Source organism: Perissodus microlepis, chromosome 9 (assembly GCF_051167445.1).
Source record: "Perissodus microlepis isolate ML-2025 ecotype Zambia chromosome 9, ASM5116744v1, whole genome shotgun sequence".
NCBI lineage: Eukaryota > Metazoa > Chordata > Actinopteri > Cichliformes > Cichlidae > Perissodus > Perissodus microlepis.
The window spans coordinates 31,372,054-31,394,285 of NC_140469.1; the positions used below are offsets into that span (position 1 = coordinate 31,372,054).

A 22,232-nucleotide genomic window follows, 5' to 3' on the forward strand; every position below is an offset into this window, starting at 1 on the left:
GTAGCCCTTCGGGCAGGGACTCTTCAGTTTTTGGTAGCCCAAAATAAATTTAAGTAGCCCGAATAAAAAAGAGAGCAATTTTTTGATTGATGTTTTGTTTCCTGTTTTGTTTCCGTTACAATATTATACATTAAAGTATAATATTGTAACGGAAACAAAACATTAATCAAAAAATTCTTTAAACACAAATTACAACATTGTATAAAAATTACAATCATCAACTCAAATACTTGGTTCTAATTGAACAGAAATTTCTATGAACTTGTAAGAACTGTGTAGGACATGAATCAGTCTGTGTCAGATCCTGAATTTGAAATTTCCACTGAAGTCACAGGAAAGAGGCAAGTGGAACCAAGATCGAGGCCATTTGCTTTTTGAAGTTTGCAAAGACTGCTACATTGTGCCAGTGGTAGTTCACTCTTTGCAACATAGTAGCTGTTCTAAACTGATTTTCAGGTTTATTTTTAGTTTGTTATTTGCAATTGGTGTTTGTTCTGGGAAAGATATTGCAGACTGAGCAATAATGCATTTCTTGCATTTCTCATGGGTTCTAATGGGGGCCTTTCTTAAAATGACTGGTCCCAGTAACAAAGGCACTTGTCGACTCAGAAATCGAGGGAAAAGCAACAACACACCCGGCAGAACATTATGTTATTTACACGGGTGCACATAAGTGGTCCGCATGTGCGCATTCACTGTCAAAATAAAAGACGCGCACCAGATAAGAAGTTGCAACGCGCGTTTGCGTCCATATAAAAGGCAGTGTTTTTGTCCGCTAGCGTGGGATTTTCACGGCACATTCTGCACCACATCTCTGTGCGTTCATCATTTGTTTGAAGCCAGCTCACCTCCTGCAACCACTTTCCCGAGAATACGCGCTTCTTTTGTGGTTCGGACTCCTTCTGACATTTCTTTGGAGGTGGAGGAAAACCAAAGTAATTGCTTAAAGGAGCTTCTTCGACATCTTTAAGAGTTCTAAACAAATGTCTGTCCTCCTCCAGAAAATCTTATGTACGCAAACACGCGGTGCAACTTCTTATCTTGTGCGCGTTTTTTATTTTGACAGCGAATGCGCACCTGCGGACCACTTATGTGCAGCCCTGGTTATTTAGCTCGTCATGTTGCAGCCACAGAAATTCTTTTGTCCATGAAACCATAAAGCTGCACTTTCTTTTTGCCTTATAGTCTGATTTGTCATAACTTTTCCGTTTTGTGGTAAGCTTTTCTTTGGCTGTCCCTTCTTCACCCTGACCTGTCTTATTTGGCTCAGCAGAACTAAAATATATATCCTGCTGCTTTTACACAGGCACTCACATAACGCTCAGCGATTCTCTGCACGATCAACCTCTCACATGTTTAAGCTGCGGGAGATTTCACTTGTCATGTTTGCATAGTAAGCTAACGATTGATAAGACGATGTCAGAGGAATTGGTGCGCAAATTATCATCACTCACCAATCAGTGCTGTCGCTCTCTATACACAGTTCGCGCGATTGCAAAGTGAAAGCAAAAAAACAAGCGCAAATTCAAACACGATTTCAATATGTCACATGTTGACAGTGGCTCACCGATGCCAATGACATAATTACCCAGCTACATTTCCGAAAGAATGCAAAAGCATTGAAATATATTTTCCTATGATAGCCCGACGGGCAGGGCAGAGACAGATTTTGGTAGCCCGACTGGAAAAATCGCTAGCCCCGGGACGTCGGGCTAGCGATTTTGCGAGCCCTGGCGCGTGTACACTGTTGGTTACCACGTGGCAGCCAGCATCCAGCCTGCATACCAAACACTCCAGGTGAGCAGCTGTTATCCAGGAACTGGCAGAGCCGTAGTTACCTGCATGACTTCCACTCTGTTTCGTTCACTCCTGGGCTTCTCTCATAGATCTGAGTGTCTCTGCTCAAATCTTATCTTGTCCTGCGAGGAGACATGTCCACCTCATTTACTGTCACGGGGCATCAGGAGGGAATGGAAATAGAACCTTTATTAACTCAGTATGGACAGGTTTTTATGAGAAGAAATAAAGTTAAAAGGTTAAGAGATCGGCTTACTGTCTGGTAAGCTTCTGCCTGTGGCCTGGTCTCTGAGCTGTCAGCTGTAGAGATGTCTGCCTCCTCTTTAATATGATGGAACTAAAGGTGCTTGTTTTATATTTTACTGTTTTATAAGTTTTGGTGGTCCGGCTAACTGAGAGGTCCACAAAACTAAACAGCAGCATTTGAAATGCTTTCGGTTTGAGGTTTGAGTCGGGGTCTGATCGGTGGGGCTGCTGCTTTATAACAGACATAATTCTCCTCATCACCACATCCTTCCTCTTTTAACAGAGACACTTCCTCTGTGCACTTTAACACACTGATGCATGCTTTTATTTTTGTGACTATTTTTGCCTTTATTTGATAGAGCAGCAGTGAAGCATAGGCATGGAAGGGGGGAGAGAGAGAGCAGGGGGAAGACACACAGCAGAGGCCCGCGGGTCGGGCTCGAACCCACACTCAGGCCGCCACATTTCATCGCCACCTGCACCCAGAGAGGATGCTTTCATTCTGTTTTCTGTCACATGGTCTGAAGATAACTACCATTTTTTTAATTTGGAGGTAGAAGGAGACACTTTCAGTCCTTCTACTTGGAAAAGCTTTTACTATGTGACCCCTGACCCGGCCGGTCAGAGCTTCATTTATCACTGCTGTGACTCTGAAGCCCAACAATGGTGTTTGGACCGGCCCTGTGACGGCATCAGACAGAAAATGACCGAAACAAGACCGAAGGCCTGATTCACTAATGTGCAGCTAAACCATAAAGAACTAATTATTTATCCCATGCTACAGAGAGATGAAAAACATCAAAAACACACTTTGTTACATTTTCCTTTGTCCTTTTTCACCATCTGAGCTCTTGTAGTAACATCCTCTCATTACATTTTCTTCCTCTGCTGTGGTTTAATGGCACCAAATAGAGAACTGATACCATCTTAACAAAACTGGTGAATGCAAACCACGGATGGACGCAGATGTAGCCACCGTGATGTCAGCACAGAGATGAGCATTTTTCCTTTCTTTCTTTCTTTTTCTGGCGTTTTGAAACAGAATCCGACTCTTAGAATAACCAAAATTTACAACAAGGGCTTAAAGTTTTATTCAGTATGATCCAAGACGAGTGGCACATAGAAAATATGAGACAAAGAGAACTTTAAAGTGTTACAGTTGACTCTGGTAGCTGCATGCACAAACATTTTTGTGTTTTTCAGAATTTGTTGGTCTAACTTCATCTCCTCTTCCTCCTCCAGGTAAACTGACGGCCTACGACACAGACGGAGACGGAGACTTTGACGTGGAGGACGCCAAAGTTCTGCTTGGCAAGTCTGCTTTAATTTTGCTGTTTGCTGCCCGCTTGTCTGCCTGCCTGATGTGGTTTGCAGACGTGTGACAGTGCCTCGGATTCAGAGATTAACCCGTCAAACATAAACTGAGCTTAAAACCAGCTGAAACATCACAGGAAGCCACAAAGCTCAGGTTTAACGCAGAGTCAGCAGCGTGACTGCAAACACAGACGAGATGCTCAGAGATGAAGGTGTGTGGGCCACGAGTCCATTGCTAATGGAGGAAAAAACCCTGAGATCAGATGGTGCTGTAAAACAGGGGAAGCATGCGAATATAAAGACGACGACCGCAGAACTGCAATAAAAATAAATGAAAACGAGCTGCAGCTCAGGGTTCTGACAGTTTAAATGTCCATCGCAAGCACGAAGAAGTGCCTCATCTACTGTATCAGTGTCCCTGCAGGTCGTTGCTAAAATCTATCAAGTATGAATTTATAAATCAAGAGAAGAAGGTCTTAAACGGTCGTGTTCCATGAGACACAGCAGGCGTGTTGTGATGTTTCAGGGTGTAGTTACGCGGTGCAAACTTTTGATTGTCGGCTGGTTGGTTGGGAAAAATGAGCCACTCAGTATGGGTTGGATCTGCTGGATCTCCAGCATGAAGAGAAAGTGAGGTAGGCTTTTCCCACATGAGAGCAGGACGTCATGGTCAAGCTTCTTCAAGTAATTAGTAAATAGACATCAGCTGAACATCTGGATGTTATAAGAATTGGCCTTTTTGTACGTTGTCATAGTTCTACTTCCTCTTTCATGGTTAAGTTATACATTACATATGCATATTATTACGAATCCCTAAGCCACAGAAAGCTGGCACAGCAGCCCTTCAGCCTTTCTCTGAGACATAGGGTCGTTCGGTAGACGCTCTGGCTCGAGCTGCTACTGCTGGACACTTCTAAGATTGGGTGGTTCGCTCAAGTCTTACTGGGTGGAGACCACGGGGCGCACTGGAGAGATTGTGTATCTCAGAGGGCTTGGGAACGCTGAAGGGTGTGTCCAAGGAGAGGTCAAGGAAAGGGAGGTTCAGCTCGCTACCACCATGACCTCGAATAACATACGGAGAAAATGGATGGAAGGATAAACGTTCTGTAAAGCCAAAGAGTTTCACAAATCCTGCACAATAAACAGAGAACATCAATGATCAGAGTGCCGAAGGGATCAATACACTGTTGAATATTTCTATACCTAAGTAGAACTAGAAAACCAGACCACGTTCCCTCATTTCTACTTAAATTTAGTGTATTGAGGTCTCAGAAGGGCCTTAAACACCGTTCATTATTTCACTGGCTCAGATTTAGCACTTAGTGTTACGTTGCTTTTACAAAACCTCGACTTGGCTCACTTTTAAACAATTAAAGGATCGTGAACATTTGTGACTACTAGAGCGGCTTTATTACGCAGCTGTCTCCAGTTTGAAAACGAGTGTTTAAATCAACCACAGCACAGCCCGCCTCTGATCTTCAGGTAGAAATGGATCTGCTGCAGCTGCAGGCATCGTTTCCTGTTTCCATGATTTGTAGCTTTTTTTTTGGACACTTTTCTTTGACTTTCTCAACAACTGTCATTGCTTACCTTCAACAAAAGCGGAACTTTTCATTTGAAACCTTCTGTTTATGTATCTCAAAGATCAGTTTTCTGCTCTGTCTTTCACTTCAAAGATGATCTTATTATTTATGAAACCGAGAGCTTTTACTTTTTTAGGTTTTGTTGTCAGTAAACTGAAGACAGTAACCAAGAGTGCAAACAGGAGGTGGTGTTTTCAGACTCTACCACGGCAGCTTTGCATGATTCCCAGTTTAGAATAATCCTTCTTTGTCTGGGCTGTGGGCAACCCCATCAGTTCATCTTATGTCTGATCTGAGCCATAGTATCTGCTTCCTTTAAGCAATGTGGGTGGGGCTTGTGTGAAATGACCATATCAGGTAAAACCGTCCTTGACTGCTTGAAACTGAGTGTTTAAATTAATCTCCCAACCGGAAATAAGAAATGTATTTGGTCTTTATTTTGATAGGGCCAGGCAAGTATTGTAACCTCCTGTGAATAACAAGAGTGTTGATAGCATCCGCTGGCAGTATGAAGTCTTAATGGGAAGCTGTGTTATAGATGTCGTGTTTGAAGTAGACTTAGCAGGAACGTGGCCGCCTCTGTTCGTTTTTATTGAGCGGACGTCGTGTCAGAGGTCATCTGACGTGGTTGAGACAGGAAGTAAAATCTTTATTAAATGTCTATAATTCATCTTTAACTCACTATCTTTCTCTTGTCCCGTCTCATCACCCTGTATTTATTTATTTTACCATACTTGTTTGTTCCAGTTTACTCCCCCCGTCCATCCTCCCTCCATCGCATCATTTCCACTTCTTTTCCTTTATAATTTCCTCCTTTGATCCCCTCTGCACTTCCACCCTTCCCTTTTCTTCTCTTCCTCTCTCTTCCGTCAGGCCTGACCAAAGATGGCAGCGGTAGTGCGAATGCCGAGTCGCTCGAGGAGGTTCTTAATATTTTAGCTGAGGAGGGCTCTGATTGGATCTATGGCTTCTTCACCTTCCTTTATGACGTAGTGTCCTCGCCCTTAGAGCCAGGTGAGGAGGAGGAAGCGGCGGCCTCTGAGATGATGAAGGAGGAGGAGGAGGAGGGCGGGACAGCCTCCTCGGATGACGGGGAGGTTAAAGGGGTCATACTGGACCTCCAGAACCAATAGGAAGCAGAGACACAGGCGGTAGGGAGGCTGCCTGGTCCCGACCAGACTGGGATGTGCTGTAGCCCAGTATGATTGGAGGAGGCCAAACAGGGCAGACTGGTCCGAGTTTTAATTTAATAAGTCCGAAACACCACAAGCAGGAAGAACTGAAGGCTGAAGTGATTCCAGATAACGATCGATCTACGGGATTCGTTTGTTTGACATTAACAGATTTTCTCCATCAGATAAAAATGTCCTGCGAGGTCAGAGGTCAAACGGTAAAGCAGGTGCTAGTGGCAACTGGAGGAAAACTGAAAGAAATTCATTTTTAGGGACGATAACGAGTTTGAATTTAACCCAGCTGTTACCTCCGCTCTCATTCATGATAACAATTTTAAACAGACAGAAGACGTAAGCGACCGACCGTGAACAAAACGAGAGCTTTGGTGCTGTAGCTGTACCGTACGGAGGGTCGAAAGTGCCAGGATAACAAAGTAAACAAGCCAGTAAATAATTCACAATATAGAAATAAAATACTACAAGACACCACTGACAACCAGTCAAAGGGAAGCAAATAAAAATAATTCAATAGAAAAATTCAGACTAAATTTATTCAAAAGGGAAAGTAATTATTGTCACGTTTTCTGAAACTATAAACACCTTTATTAATTTTATGATGCATATAACAGTGAAATATTCAATATATTAGTCATTTAATTTGTTAATTAATGTTCACATTGTTGGTCCTCCGTATAAGCGTTATGTAATATAAAATCAGTTATCCTAAAATATCTGTCGTCACAGGTCAGTTTTATACAAACTCGAGGACACGATCTTTGATGTCACAGAGGGCATTTATCCTCTTTATTCACCTTTATGTTCTCATTTTTGTACGCAGCATAAATGTGTTTGCCTTTTATGACTTATTTTATTGTAAAGTGCTGGACTTGGTGCACAAACACATTTGTGCGTAATGTATTTGAGCCCATAAGCTGTTGTGATTATTTTCTCTGCACACTGTGTGTCTACGTTTCGGTAACAAAAAGCAGGGGTGTGATGTGAGCGTCCATCACGTGGTTTCATTCAGGTCAGTTTTAAAATCTTTACGGCGATGTTGCTAAAACTGATCAGAAATCTGTAGTTTGAGTAGTTTGGTGCTTATTTGTGGTGTGTGCTTCTGCGTTGTTACGTATTGATCAGTTTGCAGTCATTTCATACCAGTGGCGCAGAAACATAACTCGGACTTTTGTGAGGTCACTCGGGAGTTTCCAGGGTTATAAAGAAGGTTTGCTGTTTGTGGTAACTTGTGCTGCTGGCCTCACCTGCTTCACAGCAGATTATTGCTGAGATAAGAGATCAGCTAGTATGAAATCACCACCTCTCACCAAAGTCCTGCCATGATCCCCCAGAACTCAGAGCGTGGATCGTAAGAGGACCAAAGATTGTTAGGTTTAAAAACATGGTTACTGTTCTGTAAGCTCAGCATGAAATCCTAAAATAGATCGTATGTGTTGACTTCTCTCTTTACTTGTTCCCCATTTATCATCAGCACGATTGCAGCTGAAGGTCTGCTTTCTAAACTCTGCACAGGTTTAAGTCACCAATATCTCACATTCATTAATGTCATTTTAGCTGTAGCTGTGTCATCATGAGAGCTGTGATAATAATGACTCTGTTAGCTTACAGCCCTTCCTGGCTTTAAATAAACGTTATTAATATACATGATGCACACACGCTGCTTCTGTCTTTGTTTGGAGAGTCGGTCGCTCTGCAGACACGTCCATGTTTCTGATTGGTCAGATGCTGCCTCTGAAAAGCTCTGTTCCCTGATGCCTGCACTGCACAGCAGGCTCAACATAGCCCGATATCGTCACCTTATCTGGCTTCAGTTAACCTAACATCAGCTATCAGGTGGTCATCAGCCGCTGCTTGTGTGCTTTTCTTATTAACACTTTGTGCATTTTAACAAAATTTATATTTTTCTGCCTGTAAAACACTAATGTGCACATCTTGTGTTTGACCTTTCACCTCTGACCTTTGGATCACTTTTTGGGCTTTTTTGTGTTCAAAGCTGCAGACGATTAGAGCAGTGTTTCCCAACTTTTTGGAGCCACGGCACATATTTCACATTAGAAAAATCACACTGTACACCACTGAGCAAAAATGTCACAAACAGCATATTGATCGTTTCCCCCCACGGATCAGGCGCAGCAGAACTGGCTCAGTTTGTCCCCAGTGTACCTTCTTTGCTTTCTTCTGACCACTACCCAAGCTAGGGCCTTCATCTGGGTCAGTAGTTGTACTGCCCTCTAGTGGAAGAGAATGTAATTGTTCTGCCTGTCACTCACGCTGGTCACTGAGAGTACTAATCACTAAGTAATCATTTCTCACGGCACACCTATGTGCCACGGCACAGTGGTTGGGAAACACTGACCTAGAGGATGCAGGTCACCTGTGATGGGAAATGTAATAAAGTGCAGATCAGATCAAAGACGCATTAATTCTTTTCTATACGGTGGCCTCGTACATCTAGGCTTCGCCAATTATCAACAAAAAATGTGGACGGTGAACAGATTAAACAGTTAATATATGAATTTTCTAAAATATAAACTTGTAAGTGTTTGAACTTCAAACCTTCGTATTATATGGTGTTGTAAAGAAAGCATAAGAGCATCTTCACCTCAGTTATAATTTGCTTTTAGGGAGTGAAACATAAGGATGATGTCCTGAATGGCTTTTTGTTATCTCATTTAACAGCAGTGTCTTTAAATAGTCCTGTTATTTATGGAAACTTTAATTGTAAATGTCTTTTATGCATGACTGAAAGTCTGATTAACAACCTGTTCAGATCGTCTAAGGAGCTTGGAAAGAAAAGCGTCTGGACTTCTTTAGGGCTTAAATCCTGGGACTCTCCACCAGCTGCTCTTAGAGCTGAAGAAGCTTCTCGCATGAAACGTCGTCAACAAAACTAAACAAGTCCAGACGCTTTTCTTTCCGAGCTCCTTGGACTACGACGACCTGGACGACTGAGAACCTTCGCAGACAACCTGTTAAGATCTCGGTCTGATTCCTCCTAAGGTTCAACAAACTTCGTCTGTGCAGGAAAAACCTGCACGAGCATAATTTGTTTATTTGTTTTTGTCACAGCTGATTGTGTTTACCTTCCTTTTATTCTGTGCATCGGTTCAGATGATAAGAAGTTAAAAGGCCGTGCTCTGAGGAGAGACAGGCTGAGGAAAGGTAGTGTACAGAGACTCTGTGTTTGTGTGAGGTCACAGCCTGCCGTGCGCTCACCTGACAGGTGTGTCTGCTTCTTAAACCCTGCAGAGGAGCAGAAAGAGGTGAAGAAGAGAGGGGAAAGGAAAGGTATCTGCACGACTCCGTTTGATGCTGAGTGACTAACTGAGCCCATAACAGCCTTAACTCTCTAACTGTCTGCCTTTTTGTTACAGAGTGAGGTCGTTTATGACTTTGTTTAGTGGCTCTGTTTGTGCTTCTTTGTCTATCACAGATATTCTGAAATGCACTAATACCATTAAATACAGTAATGTTTTTACTTGTTTGAGAGTGTTTATCTCGAGTAAAAGTTGTGGATACATCCTCAGCTTTGACTGAAGTGTTACAAGAAGTTATTGTAACACTGTTATACTGAAGTTATTTCAGACCAGTGATGCCAAGGCATGAAGCTCAGAAATGTTAGTTTCAGTCAGAATAACCAGAGTCAAAAGAGAGACTCTGTGCCAGAAGTCACTCTGACGCCTGAAATCGCCACTGTTTTCTTTTATTGTCAAGTTTTTGTTGTTTGCACCGCTTGCTGTGCTAGTTTGGCTTTCTGTTATCAGCAAGTAGACCTTCACTATCAAACTCTCTGATTTGTTTGTCCTCATAGAAGATGAGGTGTTAAAGGCCACTGATGCTGAGGTTAAACTCCCAGAAGGTAGTGATCCCTCTGTGTGGGTTTGTACCTGAATTTCTGGTACTGCTGTGTGTCATGGGCTGTTTTTCCTTCTGTGTATTATTAGTAGAGGTTACAGGAGAGGCTACTGAGAAGAAGAACACGACTCGAGGTACTAAAACCTGCCGACTGCATGTCCAGAGTGTCCTGTAATGTGTATAATCTTATAATTAAAGAATGCAGAAAGTGTGATTTTTAGGGGCGTCCGCAACTTTGAAGTAAGTGATTGAAGCAACTGCCAGTGACAGCAAAGGGTACCATTAGTTAACCCATGCTAGGATAGTAAACACCGGAGCCTCGAATATCCGCTGTGACCCACAGTCAGTTATACGTATCGTGGTCGCCCCTTTAGTCATTTAAAATTTGGCTGATATCAGCTTCAAGGTTATCTTCCCTTGCACCCCTGGACTGTTTCCATCACTGGACGTCCCTGGAAGTGGCTACTTGCACTCTCCTGTCTGTGATTTCACCGCAGTCCTCTAACTCTGACCCAAATTTCATGTCGTAGAGCAAAGATGGTGATGACTGCTGGGTCTCTGGCTACAACCAAGAGACTAAAAGAGCTATTCTGACTCAAAGAGTCTATTGTGTCCCAGCCCAAAGCTAGTCCGTCACGAGCAAGACTTTTTATTTCATTTTTCAACTTGCGCACCATGAAATTAAACTCCCAGAGAAAGACTATTCAGACAGACTTTACTGTGAAGTCCCGACTCTTTAAACTGAAGAACATTCAGAGGAAAACGCCTGAACTAGGAATCTGTGTGACGAATCGACTGTTTTTTTATTTTTGCCTCTAAGATGTTACCCACCTACACTCTCTGGAGCTGTAGCCTGACCACACCTCGCCAGAATTGTGTCCCTATTAATTTGTTCTCTTCCACAAGATGAAGTTGAAGATTTTGAGACAGTGGAGAAAGTACAAGCGGTCAGAACAGGAAATACCAGCAGTAGTGGAAGCTGCCCAGAGGTAGGCAAAGCAACGACCATGAAGGTGAAATCAGCCAAATTTAAATCGGATAAAGTTTGATTTTCATGAGTCTCACGTCGTACACAATGACGTGTTCTTCACGGGGATAATTTAATCCTTGATTCTAATAAATTGGACTCTGTGGATGTTTTGTAAAAGCAACATAATCCTAAGTCTTAAACAGTCGAGGACCCCATTTGTGTGGCTTTTAAATTGACCCTAACATCGGACTTGCATCTCTTCCCCTGCATCTCTAACATTTCCTTGGTTGCTGTGTGCCAGCACACTAATGAGTCGTAGTGGTGAGCATGTGGACGGTAATCTTAAGACTTTTCACCTCAAGCCTCAGACCACGTCGTCCGAGGCGCCATGCTGCGTTCGACTCTGAAGAACGAGTTGAGGGTGATCCATGAGAAGATGGAGGCCAAGAGGATCGCTCGCATCGCAGTGGCTGAGATTAGGGCTTTTCTCACCCAAGAGGAGGAAGCAAGGGAGGCAGTCTGGGCGCTGAAGAAGAAGGAGCTGGAGGTGGCTGAGGAGCAACTCAGACAGGAGAGGGAAAGTGAAGAGAGGAGAAAGGAGGCAGAGAGGTTGGAAAAGGAGAGATTGGAGAAGGACAAGCTGGAAAAGGAAGCCAAGGAGAAAGCTGAGAGAGAAAGGTTAGCTCAAGAGAAGGCAGAAAAAGAGAGAAAGGAGATGGAGAGGCTTGCTAAAGAAAAGGCAGCTAGAGAAGAAAAGGAAAGAATGGAGAAAGAGAGGGTGGAGAGGGAAAAGGCAGAGAGGGAGAAACAGGAGAAAGAAAGAGTGGAAAGCGAGAGGGCTGAAAAGGAAAAGCTTGAGAGGGAACGCATTGCAAAAGAAAGAGAGAGAACAGAGCGGGAGAAGGCAGAGAGGGAAAGATTAGAAAGGGAGAGACTTGAGAAGGAAAGGGTCGCCAAGGAGAAGGAAAGACTAGAGAAAGAAAGGATCGCCAAGGAAAGACTAGAGAAAGAAAGGATCGCCAAGGAAAGACTAGAGAAAGAAAGGATCGCCAAGGAGAAGGCAGAAAGGGAAAGATTGGAGAGGGAACGGATCGCCAAAGAAAAGGAAAGACTGGAAAAAGAAAGGATTGCGAAGGAGAAGGAAAGATTGGAGAGGGAACGGATCGCCAAAGAAAAGGAAAGACTGGAGAGGGAACGAATTGCCAAGGAGAAGGAAAGATTGGAAAAAGAAAGGATTGCGAAGGAGAAGGCGGAGAAGGAAAGATTGGAGAGGGAACGAATTGCCAAGGAGAAGGAAAGATTGGAGAGGGAACGGATCGCCAAAGAAAAGGAAAGATTGGAGAGGGAACGGATCGCCAAAGAAAAGGAAAGATTAGAGAGGGAACGGATCGCCAAAGAAAAGGAAAGATTGGAGAGGGAACGGATCGCCAAAGAAAAGGAAAGATTGGAGAGGGAACGGATCGCCAAAGAAAAGGAAAGACTGGAGAGGGAACGAATTGCCAAGGAGAAGGAAAGATTGGAAAAAGAAAGGATTGCGAAGGAGAAGGCGGAGAAGGAAAGATTGGAGAGAGAACGGATCGCCAAAGAAAAGGAAAGACTGGAAAAAGAAAGGATTGCGAAGGAGAAGGAAAGATTGGAGAGGGAACGGATCACCAAAGAAAAGGAAAGACTGGAGAGGGAACGAATTGCCAAGGAGAAGGAAAGATTGGAAAAAGAAAGGATTGCGAAGGAGAAGGCGGAGAAGGAAAGATTGGAGAGGGAACGAATTGCCAAGGAGAAGGAAAGATTGGAGAGGGAACGGATCGCCAAAGAAAAGGAAAGATTGGAGAGGGAACGGATCGCCAAAGAAAAGGAAAGATTAGAGAGGGAACGGATCGCCAAAGAAAAGGAAAGATTGGAGAGGGAACGGATCGCCAAAGAAAAGGAAAGATTGGAGAGGGAACGGATCGCCAAAGAAAAGGAAAGATTTGAGAGGGAACGGATCGCCAAAGAAAAGGAAAGATTAGAGAGGGAACGGATCGCCAAAGAAAAGGAAAGATTTGAGAGGGAACGGATCGCCAAAGAAAAGGAAAGATTAGAGAGGGAACGGATCGCCAAAGAAAAGGAAAGATTTGAGAGGGAACGGATCGCCAAAGAAAAGGAAAGATTGGAAAAAGAAAGGATTGCGAAGGAGAAGGCAGAAAGGGAACGATTGGAGAGACAAAGGATCGCCAAAGAAAAGGAAAAACTGGAGAGGGAACAGATCGCCAAAGAAAAGGAACGACTTGAGAAAGAGAAGATTGCCAAGGAGAAAGCAGAAAAAGAAAGACTGGAAAGGGAACGGCTTGTTAAGGAAAGAGACAGACTCGCCAGAGAAAAGATAGAGAAGGAGCGCTTAGCCAAAGAAAGGGCAAGAGTCGCACAGGATAAGGAGAAATTAGAGCGAGAAAGAGTAGAAAAAGAAACGACAGAGAGAAACGAGAGGGAGAGGATGGAACGGGAAAGACTGGAGAGGGCAGCGAAGATGAAGCTAGAGCGGGAGAAAACTGAAAAGGAGAAGATGGAGGTGGAGCGGCTGGCGAAAGAGGGCGTGGTGAGACAAGGAAATGGCTTAAAGAGACGAGTGCTACCGGAGAGGAAGCTGAACAGTTCGCAGGTGAAAGGTGAGATAACTGAGAGAGTGACCATGACGGCGGTCAGGAGAGAGAAGAGCGTCTTAGAAGAGAAGAAGAAAATGCCTCATGGGACAAAGTGATGACCTCACAAATGGTCACGGCTCTGATTTGCCAGCCTCACCTCCCATATTCAGGAAACGGATGAAAAGCTACTCGGTGGGGTTTGAAGGTCTTGTAACCACCCAGCAAAGATGATGCTGAACACAAGTCTGAACACACTTTACAATCCAGGCAGTTATTTTGAGTCTCCTTTGTAAATTAAACAAATACAAACGGACAATCTGATTAAAAACCCCTCTTCAAGTTTTATCCCCAACAGAGGTTTAAAATGTTTTCCCTCCAACGTGTTCTGCTTCTGTTGCTCATTCACAAAGTTACAGGACATTACACCTTCATTAAGGGCTCAAACCAGAGTCTTCAGTCTTAACTGTGCTACAGACACCACACAGCTGGAACTGTGGTGAACTAGAAATTAGCATTTCAAGCCAAACCACTCACACATGACTGTATTTGATGCACAGAAAGCAGTAGCGTGGCTTCAGGAGCTTTTGGAGGGGCAACACAATAAATTCACCGTTAATCTACAGATGCGGCCCACAGATTGTTTCCCTTGTGTTACTGCTGCTCTTTCAATGCTGCAGACCTCTTGAAACAGGCCGGTTTTCAAAAGGCCAGTTTCATGAGATTTATGTTGTCTTTGTTTTTCTCATTTTCATGAGACTGTCTTTGGTTGATGATGTGATGGTGACATTTATGGTTTTTCTTATCATGTTTTTTGCTCAAAGGATGAGAGCCAGTATAAGGCGTCTGAATTGTAAGTTTTGAGCTTTAGTTCAAAGTCATGTAGTGGATCTAAGTGGTGAAGGATGTTCGAGGACACCGGCTTTTAAAATAACCTGTAATAACTGTTGTGTAGTGACGAAGCATCGGGAAGTCACGTGTCGTGAGCTGAATAAAGAAACTTTCACAGCCTCTGAAATTATTTTGTTTTTCCTCCAAAATGTGAGAAAATGTTTGCTGAATAAATCCCGCTCATCACATTAAGATTGGTTTCTTTCTCGTGGTTTAATAAAAATGAAAAAGCTACAAGAATATGAGTTCATTTTTAGAGAATACAAAGACTCGTGTAATTTTTAAAACCCTGTTTGTTTCATTACCTCTCTCTGTTTAATGGCAGTAGAAAGCAAGCTGTTTGACTTATTTTCACTTGCTTGATTATCAGTAACGAAACAAACAAATGTCACATTTCATTTCATTGCTGCTTTGCAGGGTGGCCGGTTAGCTCAGCTGGTTAGCGCATGGTGCTAATAACGCCAAGGTCACGGGGTCGACCCCCGTCCGGGCCAAAGTTTCATGTTTTCATATAGGCAAAGTGGAGAGCTTTTACTTGTTCTCTGTGCTTCCTTTCCTGTTGGTTAAAGCCTCTTTCTTGTAAGCTATTCAGCACGATGGCCTGTTAGCTCTGTGGGATAGAGCGTGGTGCTAGTAATGTCAATGTTATGGGTTCAGTCCCTGTACAGAGCAGGTGTATGTGCTATTTAAAGGCAGTGGAGGTGGTCTCAGGGTTGGGCAGGAGGCTGGAGTCGGGTTATCAAGTGCATCCAGAGAATTTGTGGAAGCGTCACACTTATTTCTTTCATCAAAGCTGGAGCTCAGACTTCTTGGATGGTCTGTTAGTACAATAACCTCACTGTAGCACAGCATGTTATTGGTCAGGTAACGTCATTAAAAGGCTCCAAGAGCATAAACATGGTCCAAAAGTCCACTTCAGGGTCTTCGATTAGCTGAGGTGAAGCCTAGCAGACCCTGGAGGTCTCTGCTTAGTGCAGAGAGGGTTTTTTTTCCATAACCAGAATACATGCAAACATCCCCAACCGTCCAACAGCAAAGCCTGTTGAGCATTAATAACGAGAATCCCTCTTCCTCTGCTCAGTGCTATCTCGAGCCACCACTGCTTCCTTCTGTGCTCACCGTGTGCTTGCTGCTTCGATCCTATCAGCTCAGATTTCCTTCCACAGGAAGATTATCGGGGTGCTGGCGCTCCCGAGCTCCCTGCTGCTGTCGGTTAAACGTCTTAAAAACGAAACCCCGCTTTTTGTTTTTAAAGGCACTGTCACACTTGGCTGTAAACCAAATCAGGTATATATGAAGTTCACACAATTCAGAGTTTCCTCCTTCTGCTATTTCCATCTTCTTCTCTGAGTGCTGCAGTCTGGTTTTTATGTATGCTACTTTCAAAGGGACGAGAACCATTTTTCCTTAAGTTTCCCATGTGTACATATCTACTTTTTCACACCAGTCGTCCCTCATTGTTGGCCTTAAATCAGAAATACAGAGATTTTTAAAAGCTTGTTATGGTCTAAACGAGTCTTTAAAGCTGATTTGTAAACAGTTATTTAAGATTTCATCAGATCTGGAAGGAAAGGCGCTGTTTTACGAGAGCTCGCTTTACGAGAGCTCGCTTTACGTTTAATTGTCAAATAAAAAGCTGTAAATAACTTTGCGTGGTCTTTAAAACATTTATATCCTGAACACTGAACAGGACTGAAAGAAGCAAAGAGGCTGCATGTAGGAGACACACCTGAGAAGCAAACAGGTAAGTTTACACACACACACACACACACACACACACACACACACACACACGCCCTCTGGCTCTGCTGACTCTCTTCTGATACCTGAGAAAACCACCTGGGAGCTGACCTGATTCCCACCTGTGGTTTTTGGACGCGCGAGCGTCTCCGTGTCCTGCCAACAAAGCCTGACCGGAGCTCCTCCACACTGGGAGCTGCCCAGTACAACCAGTCTGCTAGTGTCTGAGCTCTGCTGGAAACCTGCTTTGTTCTCAGCGTACTTCCTGTCACCGCTCGTTTTCTTTGCTATTGTTTAAAATTGCTGAACTACTGATACCTGATGTCTTTTTATTATGTTCACATCGACATCAGTATTATAGAGAAATATAGGTTTTATTTAATGAAAGAGACCTTTAATCTAACTTTTGCACTTAGATGCTCTCGTTTTGGTTTTTGGTTCCTTAAATGCAGAAATTTTGAAGGAAATATTGAATGAAAGCCACACTTTGTATAAGTTGTTGGTATTTATCTTTAATTATTTTATTACACTATTTAATGAATAATTATGCCTTTTTTTTTTACAGCCAGTGCAGTGTTTTTTGTATTTTTGTTCAGCGATCAGGAGTTTGTTTAATAGGTTTCTAAATTCTAGTATTCACAGCCATTAGTCTGAGTGATTCGGTTTAAGTCATTTTGTCTTGTCAGCTCTACACTGCTGTGGCCGGTTAGCTCAGCAGGTTAGAGCGTGGTGCTAATAACGCCAAGGTCACGGGTTCGACCCCCGTACGGGCCAAATTCATGACTGGCAATAATTATGTTTTTGAAGTCAAATGTTTATCTCAGACTCTGTGGTAAACACTTTCCTAAAACATCTTATGTGGCGATAGAGGCTTTTATTGTGAAAGGCGCAAACAGGATGAAGCTGATTTCACACTTGCATGGAACAAAAACGGTTTCCTGTGCAGACTGGACGACAGGACAAACAGACACTTCCGCTATTTCTTATTTTTTCTCCACTTCAAAGTCGGAAAAAACTTCAAACGTCACAATTTTTATAAATCTGTGAGAATTTAAAATTGTACAGAGTTAAATTGTATCAAAACAGAAGTCAGAAAGCATCAACAAACTCTTGTTTTTCCTTTAAAAACACATTTGTTCAACTTAGTTTTCAACTTTTTTCACCTTTTTGCTCCATCTTGTGGTACAAACTGGTATTACATGGAAGTACAGCCTGGCACTAGTTCAACTTCAGTAGATAACGCTTTACTATAATACATGCATGCTGTTTATGGTTTAGTTAATTTGGACAGACTTTAAACATTAATTTACAAAAGTACCTGTAAAACCAGTAAATGAGTTTAATGGATAAATAAATCTGCTTCCGGTGTTTTTGGTGACGCTCAGTCCTGCGCTGTCCTGTCTCTGTGTGTTGGCCCTGCGACAGACTGGCGAGCTGTCCAGGATGTACCCCGCCTCTCGCCCTATGACAGCTGGGATAGGCTCCAGCAACCCTGATAAGCGGAAGCGCGTTTATTTAGTTGACTAAATAGAACCTGACTTGAAATAAATGCTCTTAAACATCATAGTCCTGCTGTTTGTGATCTCACTTCCTGCTTTGATGCGGTGCTCAGCAGCTTCCTTACCTGGATTCTAACCTGGATTTGAAAGGATGGAGGAGGATGTTGGACTTCTGACGGGTGTTCAGAATATAATCACTGTCTGCTTTTACCTGTCATAAATCACACATGATGTTTACACTGAGCATGAACTTGTTCCAGCAACAGCAATGTTTTAATCTTACTTCAGTCATTCCTCTTTTTATCCTGTAAACTTCAAGTGTTAAAAACTGAAGAAACCATCAAGTCTGCAGCTGAAACAGCCAATCAGCAAGCTGCAGAGCCGCGAGACGTCGAGCCAACAGAGGCCGCGCCATCCGTGACTCTGCCCAGACAGAGCGAATCAGGTACGCGTGAGCAAGTCTGCTGAATGAAGGAAAAATTCAGTCCAGTTACCTGAAGGAGAAATAAGTTTGGGAGCAGCAGATCAGTCACTACAAAGTGTTTGAGCTGTTGATATAATAAAATAAGGTTTAAGGTCCAACTCTGCAGGTCTCTGAAGAGTTTAAGGCACGCCCGAGTCGTTTGTCACATGACTAACCTGACTGACTGAGAGCGACAAACACAAAATATAAAAGCATGTAGTCGACTCCACGTGGCTGAAAGTGAAGCTGCTCTGTGCGTGGCCTCGTCGTATCCACAGCACCTGTATGAGTCTGAATGCTCACGTTACCTGCTGCCCCACACACCTGTGAGATCACTGATTGGCTCCCTCACCTGTTGATGTCATGATGGTAACATTATGGCTTCTTTCTGTGTGTGTGTGTGTGTGTCTGTGTGTGTGTGTGTGTGTGTGCGTGTGGTTGGTCCAGCTTCTGGATCTCAGGATGTGGAGTCTGAAATCCAAGGTTGGTGCTGCTGCTGCTGCTGCATGCCTCCACCTTCTGCTTCTGCCTCTGGATGATGAGATGTTCACGCCCGCATCTGTATTTCTGTTTACATTTCACACATTAATATGACAAAAACAGCAGTTATCACTGACTGACACTATTTTCTGTTGAATATTTGCTTTTTGTGGATCTGTTGCTGCTTTTTGTGTCACTTTCGTGGATTGTAGTTTTTAAAAAGATGTAATCAAACAAAACTCTGAGTGCATCAGTGGAGCGCTGCTCCCTGTTCAGCTTTGAAGCACACGCAGAAGTTTATTAGTGAGCTCTGTGACTTTTTTTTTAAATAATCTGTGTGCAAAAATGTGTTCAGCATTGAATGAACAGCCCGGCTTAACAGAACCTAAAACCCGACTTTTAGATGGCAGTTATCGCAGTGATGGTTATCTTCTGTGTCTCTGCTTCAGGCACTGAGCAGGCGTTTAGCCGATCATTAGACCCAACGTGAATAGAATGAGCTGTGCTTAACTTTAGTCAGAGACGTTATGAGAGGAACAGAAAGAATCTTTGTTTTGCTGCTGTTTAATGTGACTGCTGCACGTTAGAGCTCTGAAACTTAAACCTGCCACATTTAAACATTAACAGCCGTCCAGTATCAGGGTAAAACTGGCTCCGGCCTGATGCACACTGCAGCGCTGTAACTGTCGTTCATGTTAGGCTCTATGAAGCACACTCCTTCTGGGCAGACTCTGTATCGAAGTTAAGGCGGGCTGCGAATGAGAGATCGATGAAAATGTCACACTTTGTTGTTTTTTAAGCCAAACTCTGGAGAGATAATCAGCTGCAGACCAGGATATCCATCCAGCAGGTTAAAAGAGCCGCCGCACACCTGCCACCCATTAATCTTGTTGTTCGTGACCTTGTAGCTGCTACAGTCCAGATGTGGCAGGTCGCCCTCTGCTGGAGGAGTAAAGAGACGCTGCATCGCTGCACACTTCTGTTGTGCTGAGCTGCTTCTTCTTCTCTGCATTTATTCCTTCAGTGCAATGCATGATGGGACGCCGTGCTTGGGTAGTGAGCTTCTGTCCTGTTCGTTTCATCAGGCATCATGAGGCTCGTTTCATATTTGGAGTTTATTAAAACTACAGTGGAGCGAGTGCCTTCAGACAGCTCACACTTCTGCCTCTTCCTCACCTTCCACATATTCCCACACATCTTTGTTAGTCTGTGTGTGCGTGTGTGTGTGCGTGTGTGTGTGTGTGTGTGTGTGCGCTTTAACTCATTTTCCTGATGTTGATTCATTCTCCACCTCTAGCTGCTGTGCCCCTCCCTCCGCCAGCAGAGGACAGCTTTGTACCAGGTCAGTTAAACACAACCAGGCGGGTTTAAAAAAAGGTTTCTTATTCTTCTCGAGCGGGTGGAGGGTCAGGGTGGAGGTTTAAAGATGGAGGTGAAAGGGAGGATATATGGGACAAATGGTGATGAAGATGATGGAGCTTGTGTATGGAGGTCCTTCAAAAATGCCCCGAAACGGAAAACTGTCCTTTTTTCTCAAACTGACTGACAGCATGTAGAGACCCAGAAATGAGATGATTGATAAACTGAGAGGATCGATTAGTAAATCCTGTCCAGATTAAGGAACAGAGGCAATCTGTTGTCAGATGTATTCTTGAAACTCGTGAACATGAAGGAATCGTTTTGAGTAAAAAGCAGCTGAAATATATCAAATCAAAAGTTTACTTATTAAATTAATTCATAATGAAGGAAAGTGTGATTGATCTAAACGAGTACATTTCATTCGGCCAGCTCACATAAATGTGACATTTCACACTGTACTTACTTTCCTGGATGTAATTAGATTACTTAAAGTATTTTGGGCGTGTGCTCACGCGTCGATTCCTCCGCCTGCTCCGTGTGTGACCACGTGATCACGAACAATAATAATCACGTCTGTGTCTTTGTTTGTCGTAGATGATCCTCGGGAAAGCATCGGTCCTTACGGTGAGCGGCCTCTGTCTCTCTGTGATGTCACTAAACGTTACTTCATGTTAATCGCTCGTTTTCTCGTCCTCTTCTTCAGGCGATGAAGCCAACACGATTGACACCACTGGAGGTGAGACAGCAGCATGTGAGGGCAGAAACCACGATCAGATTATTATGGTTGGAAGTTTGTGGTAAAAGATAAAAACGATGATGATGATGGTGGTTTTGTTTCCTGTTGCAGTTCTGCTGGCCGAGCGTCAGACTGAGGAGAGCTCAGGTGAGTCAGGCTCAGATTAGTTACTGCTTTTACTCATACGTGCATGTTTTTAACGTTCAGCCTCTTCTCATGTGTGCTGATGTTCTTCCGTGTGGTGAGGATGTTGTTTCAGGAGGCCCGATGGAGCCGTCCTGCTTTACTCTGATTGTTTGATTCCTCAAAGTGTCTCAAAGACGGAGATCTCAGAGATCCCCTGTATGAAAGAAACTCTGTGCGAGATCAAATTTGATGTCTTCTCTTTGATAGGAAGTATTGTCTGTAATAAGCGATCCGTTATTTAATCAGTTCTACAGATTATTTCTATAAAGTGTCATGAAATGAGATTAACGTGGTTGCCCACAGCTCTGATACTGTGGAGTGTGTCATACGTGAATCTGAATCACTGACTTTCTGTCCTTCAGTGGAGTCTGCAGAATACCTGACGAGCTCCAAGCTGACACAGGAAGCAGGTATCTGCAGTACACGCACACGCCTGAAACACTCACTACAGGTTATTTTTACTTTGATAGACGATGTTGTGTTTTCACACACACCACTGAGTGTTTTGCTTGACTGTGACCCACATTTCCAGTGTGTCTGGGGTAAAAACACCTACGTGTTTTTCTTTTTTTGCATCTGGCACAAACTCTCTACATCTCATGAGCAGCTTTTTCCTCTTTCTGGGCCAACACATTTGTCAGTGGCATAGCTGAGCTGAAGTGGCCCATATGAAGACTCAGGCTGTCTCCCAATTCAGGGTCTGCAGCCTTAAAGTACGGACTTCAAGGCCAATTACGTCACAGCGACGCGACGAAGGCTGTCCCAATTCGAAGGCTGCTCGAAATGCGGCCCTGAAATGAGTCCTTCATTTCCCTGAATTTTAAGGCTGTGGCGGTGTAGACTTCGTGGCCCAACATATCCCAGAATGCATAGCGCGGCGGTGGGTGTGGATAATTTTGCCGAAAAAAACGGCGGATGAGGGGCGGCCGAAGAGTGAACTTTAAGTACTGAATATTATGTCACTTGTTTATGTGCAAATGTTTAATAACGAAGAACATGAAAACATTCCTGTTGGCCACATGTCTGCAAAGTTATGTGACATTAGTGACGTTTGTACTAACTTGGTTTTAAAGCCTTTACTTTAAAACATACGCCGTTCAATAGCTGAGCTTAATCTTACAGAGAATGATCAAAGCTCATGTAGAAACAAACAAATGAACAAAAGATTTTCTCCTTCATTTCTGTCAAACAAAGCTATGACACGTTTCCAGTGGTTAGTATCATGGTTGCTAGGCAACCTGGGCAGCGCAACAGAGGCTTTTTTTTTTAAACTTTATTGACAAACAACAGTATCAGCGCAACGGAGGC

At 43.4% G+C, this 22,232-nt stretch overlaps 1 protein-coding gene and 1 non-coding gene across 6 annotated transcripts in view; both read left to right on the top strand.

Moving 5' to 3' along the window:
• The window catches only part of unm_hu7910 (un-named hu7910), a 47,187-nt gene that overhangs the window by 13,758 nt on the left and 11,197 nt on the right, over window positions 1-22,232 (top strand). For 3 of the 5 annotated variants that reach the window (XM_084939886.1, XM_084939889.1, XM_084939890.1), the window contains 9 exons: window positions 3,286-3,354; window positions 16,152-16,205; window positions 18,020-18,145; window positions 18,611-18,646; window positions 19,941-19,985; window positions 20,597-20,626; window positions 20,706-20,738; window positions 20,850-20,885; window positions 21,287-21,334. In XM_084939886.1, coding sequence (XP_084796012.1) covers window positions 3,286-3,354; window positions 16,152-16,205; window positions 18,020-18,145; window positions 18,611-18,646; window positions 19,941-19,985; window positions 20,597-20,626; window positions 20,706-20,738; window positions 20,850-20,885; window positions 21,287-21,334 — 477 coding nt within the window. Of the gene's footprint in view, window positions 1-3,285; window positions 3,355-9,241; window positions 9,293-9,379; window positions 9,419-9,941; window positions 9,990-10,074; window positions 10,120-11,317; window positions 14,589-16,151; window positions 16,206-18,019; window positions 18,146-18,610; window positions 18,647-19,940; window positions 19,986-20,596; window positions 20,627-20,705; window positions 20,739-20,849; window positions 20,886-21,286; window positions 21,335-22,232 lie in introns of those variants that run through there. The other 2 variants (XM_084939887.1, XM_084939891.1) reach the window with 2 other exon arrangements.
• Window positions 16,902-16,975, top strand: trnai-aau (transfer RNA isoleucine (anticodon AAU)). The gene has a single exon. It is a non-coding gene; the product is annotated as a tRNA-Ile (tRNA).